The sequence below is a fragment of the Tenrec ecaudatus genome, chromosome 1 (assembly GCF_050624435.1).
Source record: "Tenrec ecaudatus isolate mTenEca1 chromosome 1, mTenEca1.hap1, whole genome shotgun sequence".
In the NCBI taxonomy this organism is placed as follows: Eukaryota; Metazoa; Chordata; class Mammalia; order Afrosoricida; family Tenrecidae; genus Tenrec; species Tenrec ecaudatus.
In genome coordinates, this window is record NC_134530.1 from 163,561,135 (window position 1) to 163,570,537 (window position 9,403).

The 9,403-nt window shown below is 47.3% G+C and overlaps 1 protein-coding gene across 4 annotated transcripts; it reads left to right on the plus strand.

Moving 5' to 3' along the window:
• Nucleotides 1-143: 143 nt before the first annotated feature.
• On the plus strand, nt 144-9,125 carry CHTOP (chromatin target of PRMT1). Of its 4 annotated transcripts, none has more exons than XM_075562321.1 (6): nt 144-446; nt 1,243-1,324; nt 2,834-2,987; nt 5,350-5,536; nt 6,315-6,452; nt 8,085-9,125. In XM_075562321.1, the coding sequence occupies exons 2-6, from the start codon at nt 1,260-1,262 to the stop codon at nt 8,288-8,290; spliced, it is 750 nt and encodes a 249-aa protein (XP_075418436.1). In that variant the 5' UTR covers nt 144-446; nt 1,243-1,259; the 3' UTR covers nt 8,291-9,125. The 4 variants fall into 4 exon arrangements, with proteins under 4 accessions (XP_075418436.1, XP_075418444.1, XP_075418428.1 ...); XM_075562313.1 differs by lacking the exon at nt 144-446 and adding an exon at nt 774-796 and having other exon boundaries at nt 5,353-5,536; XM_075562306.1 differs by lacking the exon at nt 144-446 and adding an exon at nt 775-796.
• Nucleotides 9,126-9,403: the final 278 nt, after the last annotated feature.

Here is a 9,403-nt window from a genome sequence, read left to right on the forward strand (position 1 = left end):
GGAGGGCGCCGCCCAAGCCCCGCCCCCCGCCGGGGCGCCACCCACGCCCTCGCACGGCCGCAGCGCGGTCTTCCCCGGCCCCGAATCTGTGCGTGGCGCCGGCGTCTGACGTCATCGCGCCGACGCCATTTTAGCCGGCCCCACTCCGCACTGGGCGTGACCGCCATTTTGTTTGGGACCTCGAGCGGGAGGTGGCGGCGACGGCGGCAGCTGTGGGGACATCAGACGGAAGGCAGGGTAGGCCCTGTGAGCACGCGGACCGACCAGCCAAACAGCCAGCAAACAGCCAAACTTTAGCCTAGTTCTCTCTACCGCTTCACGTCCAACCAACCGTCCACCGGGCTCCCCCGAGCCCCCTCTCCGTCCACTCAGGTTCGGCCGGTCCCCGGCCCTCCCCGCAGCCGTGGTGGCAGCCCCGGGAGGCGCACTGGCTTCCGTCTCCTTTGGTGAGCTTCTGCCGCGGCCGGGCCAAGGCGGGGGGAGCGGGAGGCGCGGGCGGGGTGGGAGTCGGAGGCCCCGGAAGGGGGCGGAGCCCGGGAGGAAGCGGGCGGGAGCGACGGAGAAAGCAGGGACAGCAGTGGCGGGTGGATGGAGCCCGGCTGGCCGCCTTGCCCGGGCTTGGGGGACGATTGGGAAGCTGGCGACTGTGGGCTCGCGGAAGGCGCGCTGGCGGCCGGGAGTCGAATTGACTCGATGGCAGCGGCTTGGTTTCGGTGGGTCCCGGGCTTTGGCTTGAACCCGAATGGCGGCCCTGGAGCTACAGCGTGCTGCAGGCTCTCGGGGAGCTCACTCCCAGGTGAATGCCTGTTAGGAATCCTCCTCTCGACGCCGTCGCCCGGGTCCCCAGCCCCTTGCGGAGGCCCCTACGTCATTGTGGCGCCAGGTGTGCCTGCTTCTCTATTGATTGCCCCTGTAGATCAGCCCCCTCGGAGACTGGTTCCATTGTCCTGTGCCTAGGCGGCTGGATATTTTAAAGTTCCCTTCGTGTCAGGCACGTGCCGCCAGAGTTACCAGTTGAGAACTGCTCTAGACTAAAAGCCAAGCTCGGACATTTCCCTCAGCCATCTCTGCTCCTGCTCTGCTGGAGACATGGACAGACGTTTTATGTCTAAATGTTTTAAGTAGGCGATTAATTAATTGCCTTATCACTGAAGTACCTGCAAGGGGTGGGGTGGGTGTCGTGGAGAAATGAGGGGAAGGTTACTCCCCGTTTTGCTCATGGCGCCTTTTTGTCTTTTGTAGATTCTCGAGATTTGAAGATGGCTGCACAGTCAGCTCCGAAAGTTGTGCTAAAGAGCACCACCAAGATGTCTCTAAATGAGCGGTGAGGCAGCCAACAGCAACTTCAGCTCGTTCTTCCCGTGGGGTCAAATGCACACACACCCAAAAACAAGTTTAAACTAAATACCAACAGAAGGCTACAGACCTCTGTTCTTAGTTGCATCTCATGTGGTACACAAGACAAATTGGGCGGTTGATTCAAAACCCCTTATCAGATTTTTATGTTAAGCTATCTGAAACATTTATCTGGTGGGATGTATTTTGAAAAGACTCCTCACACCCTCCCTCTCTTAACAGTTATTTTTTTTAACGTGAATACAGGGGTGGTGCAGCACGGGAGCATGGTACCCTGGCTGCAGTAGGCTTGCCTACCCAGTCCTAGGCCAGCAGCGTTGTGTCTGGCCTGTAAGAGGCAGGTAGCAAGTCGTGAACCTGTCCAAAGGCCCTTGAATGTCCTTCTTGGGCCTTGTAAGAGGCACTTGCTTTGCTCCATTTCACTTTTCTTTCCATTCTGCTTTTTGTTCGTTTTGTTCTGGATTCTTTTATGTTGTGTTCTTCTCTTTTTGTTTCTTCAATTTAACCCTGCCAGGAATAATGGAGGACTATCTTCACAAGCTCTTAAATGATTGAACTAATCGAACTTTGTCAGCGGTAATTATTTGGGATTAGGAAAGTGATCATTTGAGACTTAAGAAAAGTGTAACTTTATCTCTGAGAGCTTTGGTCATCGAAGGCCTCTTACCAGTAAATGGATTGTGTTGATGTCAGGCCTTGAGGAGATTTACTTAATGTCTGTAATCACCTCATCTGAAGCATGTGTGTTCGTCCGTACCCTACGTATGATGGCACTTGCTAATAAACCACTTTCACAAGCTACTAAATGGACGAATGTGTAAGAAAATGTTATGTGCTCTCATCATTTATATGGGCTTGCTCTCTCCAAAGTCCTCGTGGCATGGTACAAATATTTAACATGCTCAGCTGTTAAGAAATATGGCAGCTGGAATCTTCCCAGAGGTGCCTCAGAAGCAAGGGCTGGCAATCAACTTTTGAAAAGTTGACCCTTGCAAACCGTTGGAGCACAGTTCTGCCCTGACACGTGGAGGTGCCATGAGCCAGAATCGACTTGTGCTGCAGCTGACAGTGCTTCCATGGACCTTGATGGTGCTCTGCTCATGTCTGCCCTTAAAGTGCACTCCCAGGCCCCCCAAGAATTTGCCTTTGTGTGTGTGTCTTTGAAACTGCATCTTTTGTCATCATATCTGCTTACTGCGTGTTTTTCATACCTTCCACTTCTCTAGAAGTCGTTACCTGAGCCCTTGTTATCACTTTTGATTGGATGTGCTACACTAGCTGCATTTTCTGAGTTTCTGATTCTCGCAAGTTTGTGGAAACAGAGGAGTCTTTAACCCACATCAGCCTTGATCTAAGTGTACCACTTTACTTAAAGTTCGTGGGATCTGGAGCTCCTGGTCTAGCAAGCCATGAAAATGCCAATAAATGTTTTGTAATAAAGCTTTTATTTAAACATCCATTTTGTTCGACCTTGAAGCTTTACTAATATGCTGAAGAACAAACAGCCGATGCCAGTGACTATTCGCGCTTCGATGCAGCAACAACAGCAGCTAGCCAGCGCCAGAAACAGAAGACTGGCCCAGCAGATGGAGAATAGACCCTCTGTCCAGGCAGCACTAAAACTTAAGCAGGTGAGGGCATGGTCTTGCTGCGCCAGAAGCAGCTGGTGGTCTCCGTCAGTCCACTCAGGCTGCCGGGACGTGACGGAGGATTGCAAGGTGACTCAGGGCAAAAACTGAAACTTCTCTGGAGGAAAGAGAAGTTCAGAGAATTCCAATTTGGGCAAGTACTGCTAAGTAACTTTTCCTTGTTTTCTCAGGGCGTTATCAGTGAGTGTCAGTGTCTCTTTATTCTCTGAGCCTTAGCTCTTACGTGGGTGCACTGGCTTTTTCCACAAAGAGAAAGTTGGTTTCGATTGAAGATTATCTTCAGCCAACCTTCATTGTCTGTTAAGTGACTTAGAATGCATACATGATTCCCATCTCGCGGTGGGAGCTGAGGGGCTTGGTGTAAGGTCTGTGTGCTGACGTGTAGAAAGTGGTGGCAGACTGCAGCAGGTGCAGCCTATGCCACAGCACCGCGAGTTTTAGCAGTCAGCGGCATGGAACCTTGAGTGATTTAAGATAATGCTATACGACCTGAAATAAAACCTGCTCTTTATTATTCATAGACTTTATATGCAAGTCCGGACAGTGGCTGTGGAAGGATATGTCCAAGCTGTGGCTGGGCGCCTGGAGGGCAGTGCCATGCAACTGTAAGGACGTTAGCTGGTAGCCCTGCATGGCTGTGCCTAAATTCAGTAGTTAAATATAACCCGACCTCCCACCCCACGCTGAGCCGTTGGACTCATTGACCAAAAATAAACAAGGCGCTCGCTTCAGCTACCTTAATCCTTGGAGTGACTGGAAGCAGCTCTGACGCAGGAAAAGTGAAAAGCACCGCATTTTCCCAGAGTGAATGGAAGAAATTGCTGAAAATAAGTATCTGATAGACCCTCCCATAAAAGACCCCTTAACATATAGATGTAATTACTCTGTAGAAAATAACCTCCGGAGCAGTGCTGCTTCAGTGGAACTGAATGCAGTGAAGGAAATGCCCTTGATGTGGTTTTCATGACTGCAACCACTTGCCACGGTTTTCATGACTGCAACCACTTGCCACGTGTGGCTAATGCCATTCAGGAACTCCAGAGTTAATGAGACTGAGGGGTAGAGCTGGCCCCTTAAGTTTCCTATCAGTGTTGGAGTACAGTATTGGTGGCAGCTAGGATTGGGAAGGGAGAAGCACTGTGTGGTGTGGTTCTTCCATTTAAAGCCCAGAGCTCAGGAGGATACGCTCAGGATGACTTGGCACTGGAGGACGTGTGGAATGAAGCTCCAGCCTCGTAACTGTTGTGTGCTATTGGAGGTTGGAGAGGGGGGGGTCACCTGACCAATGTGGTTGGTTTCTGCAGTACATGGAAGGTAGATGATGTTTAGAACCTGCCCCTCTGGTTAGAGACCGTTTCTGATCATGTGCTAGAAAGCAAATACCCCCACCACATCTTTGGGGCACATTTCTGCAGGAAAAGGAAAAGTTGGCTAGTGCCTTCTGGGTGTGCTCTGGGCGATAGACATTATTTTCTCCGTCCTTTGAAATAAGTTATTTCCTTGATATGTGAATATTCTTCGTTGATTTTTTTTTTCCTTCGGGGAGCTTATTACCAGAACTCTCCATCTCCTCTACACTATCCTGTGTGAATTTTGTGATGACAGCGCACTTGCCGGTTGTAACACAAACGTAACTGGTGCAGTACAGGGTTACATTTGAGTGACTTGTTTATTTTGAATTAAAGGTGGTTCTACTGGCTCGGTGGAGCTGTATGAAAAGACAGACGTGGAATTACGGATATGTGAGAAATGGAAGGGAAGGAGGTTTGACTTTTGTGTTTACATCTTAAGGTAAAAAAGTGGACCATCTGGAGCTAGATGTTCTGAGGAAAAGTGGAGCAGAATGGCCTCTCTTTTTTGAGAAATCAATCTTGTTCTTGTCTCGAGAACACAAATGAACTTATTTCAGTTTCACCCAGAATGTGATTGAGTAAAACCTTTGAAGACTGGTAGTCCTTGGGCAGGTAGGAACCAAGTAATATCGATGTTAGCCCTTGGCTCAGAAAAAAAACATCTAGAAGTTGAACTACAGCTTATTCTTCTGAAACTAACCCCCTAAGTGGTGGTATAGATATATGACTTAAGAAACCACAGTGGTGAGGTATTTGTGGTCATGGGACCATACTTAAGTTTCTTAAAAGAGTTTCTGCTTTGAAACAAAATTCTGCCGCTTTAATATTCATATTGAGACACAGGCTTGCTTCTAGTTTGGGATCCTTCTAGCACAGGTCACTTCCCTACAACATCAAGCATCTCACGTGCTTCTTTTTCTCTGCACTTTGAGTTACCATATCCCACTGGATGGCTTTTTTGATCTCAATTCCCCCAACACCTTTTCTTCCAGAAGAGCTTAAAGCAGCGCCTGGGTAAGAGTAACATCCAGGCACGACTAGGCCGGCCCATAGGGGCCCTGGCCAGGGGAGCAATCGGAGGACGAGGCCTGCCCATAATCCAGAGAGGCTTACCCAGAGGAGCACTGCGTGGGGGAAGAGCCACAAGAACCCTGCTGAGGGGCGGGATGTCGCTCCGAGGTCAGTGCTGTATCGCTGTGAAGCCCTGTCCTTTTCCTTTTTCACTCGGGTGGCGGGTGAGCACAGTTGTTTAACAAATTTAAGCCTGAAATTGTATTCATGTACTTACAACTTTTGAAATGGCATATTTTTAATAGTGGTGCATGTCTTATCGATACCATTCCTTTTCTGATAATGTGCAGTGGTGAGAGATTATGACCTGCTTAAAAACAGGCCATGTCATCTCCATTCCATTTTAAAACATCCAGCTGCTGCTTGAATCAAAGCATGTTCAAGTCTAGTCTTAGAGAACATGTGTGGTCTGTCAGCATGCTAGTCATCAGCGTTTCTGATGTCAAGTGTCCTGTTTAATCTGGGGGAAGAACAGAACCAATTGACTCAAAACACTTAGTGACACTATATTTTGGACACTTAATACTCTTCTCTATTGTTTTTCTTCCCTACAAGAATATATTGAAAACTGGGACCATGAATATACTGAAAACGAGCCATATCATTAAATCTACCATAATGCTTGGCATCTACATGTCTGATTGCATAACAGCTGTTATTAAATGTGTGTGCTTATTAATTTATTCCATTTCTTTTAAAAATGGATTTTGATCAAGCTTGTTGAATTGATTAAACAAAGAGCAGCATAAATCTATTCACATTGACCCGCTCAACCTAAAAATTAACCAAATTATTCTCATTTAACCCTCACTGCCTTCCTTTGGTTAAATTCTACTTTGTCTTTCTTGGATTTACCTGCCTATACATTGTATGCCTCCTCTCCAAGGTCAAAGCCTGCTCCGCGGTGGACGAGCCGTAGCTCCCCGAATGGGCTTAAGAAGAGGTGGTGTTCGAGGCCGTGGAGGTCCCGGGAGAGGGGGCCTAGGGCGTGGAGCTATGGGTCGTGGCGGAATCAGTGGTAGAGGTTAGTCGGCTACCAACTTCAGAGAGTAGCTCTCCCCTGTTCTCTCTCCCTCAGAAACTCCGCCACCTTTCTGCATTGCGTCAAGCTCTAGGCAGGCTTACTTGTCTGTCTTGTTTGGATTTGAAGCAGGCTTGTTTTGTAAACCCTCACGCTGGTAGTACCGAAATTGCATGCTTCTCCCAAGAACAAGTTAAGTGCTTATTATAGAGCCAAGATTACATGTACTCTTGCGAATTTAAATTGCATTCTTAAAATGACAAAGGAGTCGGTTTGGGTCCTGCCCCACCTCCACCACCACACACCTACCCTCTAGCTCAAAACCCCAGTTTGAGTCAGATAGGAGTAGAGCAGAGTGAGAAAAGCTGAAGTGAGTGAGACTCAGGAAAGAGGATGGTGATATTGAAGCTGGGCGTGGGTTCTGAAACCAAGTAAATTCAAGGTAGTTTGTCCCTTCAGGGGACCAGACAGGGACTTCATCCAAAAGGTTAAGGGTAGAAAACAAGGTGGTACTGTCAGTTAACTAACTGGCTATTTTTTATAACCTTACCTTTGAGACTTATTTGATAAGCACTTTGTGGCATTATTACACAGAACGGGAAATTGTTCAGTGGTGTTGGCTGTTACTGATGCCAGACTTCGAGAGAGCGGTCTAGCTCAAAGCTTAGTGGAAAGCTCCCAGCAATGTCACTGGGGCAGGGAGAGCTATTCTTTGAGCTTCTGTGTGTATTTGCTGTGGGTCCACTTCAGGGGTGTGGTGGGTCTTCTATAATTTATGGCCTTGCAGTTGCAGGGGATAATAACTGTTAGGAAGGGTAATTTGATAACAGGGCTTGTTTTCCTCTCCCATTGTTGTATGCCTCTTAGTTTATTGAGTGAAGAGCAAGCTAAGTTTGGGTTTCAAGATAACATAACCTGCTTCCAAATTATCTTTGGCTTGGCGTCTGAGACTCATGGGTGTGAGGGATAAAGTGACTTTTCAGAAAGCTGGGTATGTTTTGTTAAAGGTGAATTGAAACCATCTCTCCGATAGTCATATCATTGTCCTAAGGTGACTAAAGTCAGGTGTAAGTGACTGGAACTACTCAGAACGGTTTTTCCATCTCCCCACCTTGTTCCTGTGTCAAAATAACTCCTTGGTCCTCTGACCCAGGGTCACTTCTCTGTGCTTGGTAAGTTTAAGAGGAGTTGTGATAATTTTCCACAAAGGTCTTCATGGAGTCCTAATTTGAAAACTAGCTTCCCACCCTTAATTCTTTGTGCCTATCTTGGCTGCTCCCTAGCGGTTATAATGTATTTTCATTATAAATTTATAATGGGTATAAACGGAATAATTTGTCAACGGAGAGATTAAGATTTTTTTTTCACAGTACTTTTTATTTTACCTTCATTGATAGAATACTTTTTTAGGTTAGAATTTAGAGATAAGCATGTTTATTAAGAGATCCGAAAAAAAAAAAAAGAGAGATCCGTTAGGCGCTTTCCATGTGTTGCTATGTGTTTTTCTGGTTTTCTCTCTGCCCCGCCCTTCAGCCTTTCTCAGGTAGCCTCGCTGTTCTAAGGGGTATGACGGCAGCACCGGTTAAAGCTTATATGTGACGATTATCTTTTTCTTTTTCCTCCGCCTTGTGCCAGGTCGGGGTATAATAGGTCGGGGAAGAGGGGCCTTTGGAGGACGAGGCCGTGGACGAGGACGAGGACGAGGGGCCCTTTCTCGACCTGTGCTGACCAAGGAGCAGCTGGACAACCAGTTAGATGCCTACATGTCAAAAACGAAAGGACACTTGGATGCTGAGTTGGATGCCTACATGGCACAGACAGATCCAGAAGCCAATGATTGAAGCCGCCCACCCATGAGAGACTCTTGTTGAAGTCACCACGTGTGTAAATAATGTTGAGATAACCGATGAGAAGAAACCTGATTGGAGCTGGAAGGACTTGTCACAATAGGTTGTGGACTTATTTGCCACCTGTTTGCATTTAGTGTGTTCCTTTATGTTTTGATACTGTGTTGTATGGAACCCATTTTCCTTTGACTTGATTTTACGTATTATATATATTTCATTCTCTCACGCCCCCACCCAGAGACTAATGTTTGTTTGGGGACTTATGGCTAGAGCTCCTCCTGCCCTCTGCTTTCCCTCCCTTGTCCTGTGTTGGGACATACTAGCAGTTCCCTCAACGGAGGTCCCAGGAACAGCCAGTGGGGAGCTACTTTCCAATCAGTGGCCCTCTTTAATGAACTCGGAAAATGGTTGAGCAGCCGAGCAGACGGCTAGCATTGACTTAGCTACAGGCCCACCTGTTGCGCGGGCAAGAGTGGCACTGAGCTGGTTAGACTCACTACCAGTGTGTGGTTGACAGACACTACATAGGAGACACCCTCATGTGAGACCCACTTTTTGCTTTGTGTCATGTCCAGGGGACACTATTAGTTTGGCGGGTGCTTCAGAAGGGCAAGGGTTCAGTGTGAAGACTGAGCTGCGGGGATGGGGGATCAGTAGACACTCATGCTGAAATGCTGTTGTAATGTTTTCTTTCAACCTCAGTCTTGGGCTTCTCGGTTGGTTGTTTTGTGTGACCCTATTTCCCTTGAAGGTTTAATTTTGTATTTGTCAGCTGTTCCAGTTTAAATGGAATCTTGTATTCATTATGACAAGAAATTGTTCTCTCAAATCTAACCAGGGCTTTGACAATATTTATTGTTGGGTTTTCTGAAATATGGTCACATTGATTAGATCTTCATAAACCATTTTCTTCCTATTTCTATTGAAATTCTGGAGAGTGTGTGTTTTGAGGACAGAAACGGCAAACGATTTGAAAGTAAAAGGATTAGAGGATGTCCAGATTTCGAGTCACATCTCAGCAGTAGGTGGGAAGTGACAACTACCCAACCTAAGTCAGTGAAGCTTTTTGGCCTATCAGAAATGAAGGCCCCTGGCCCTGGTTTCTCG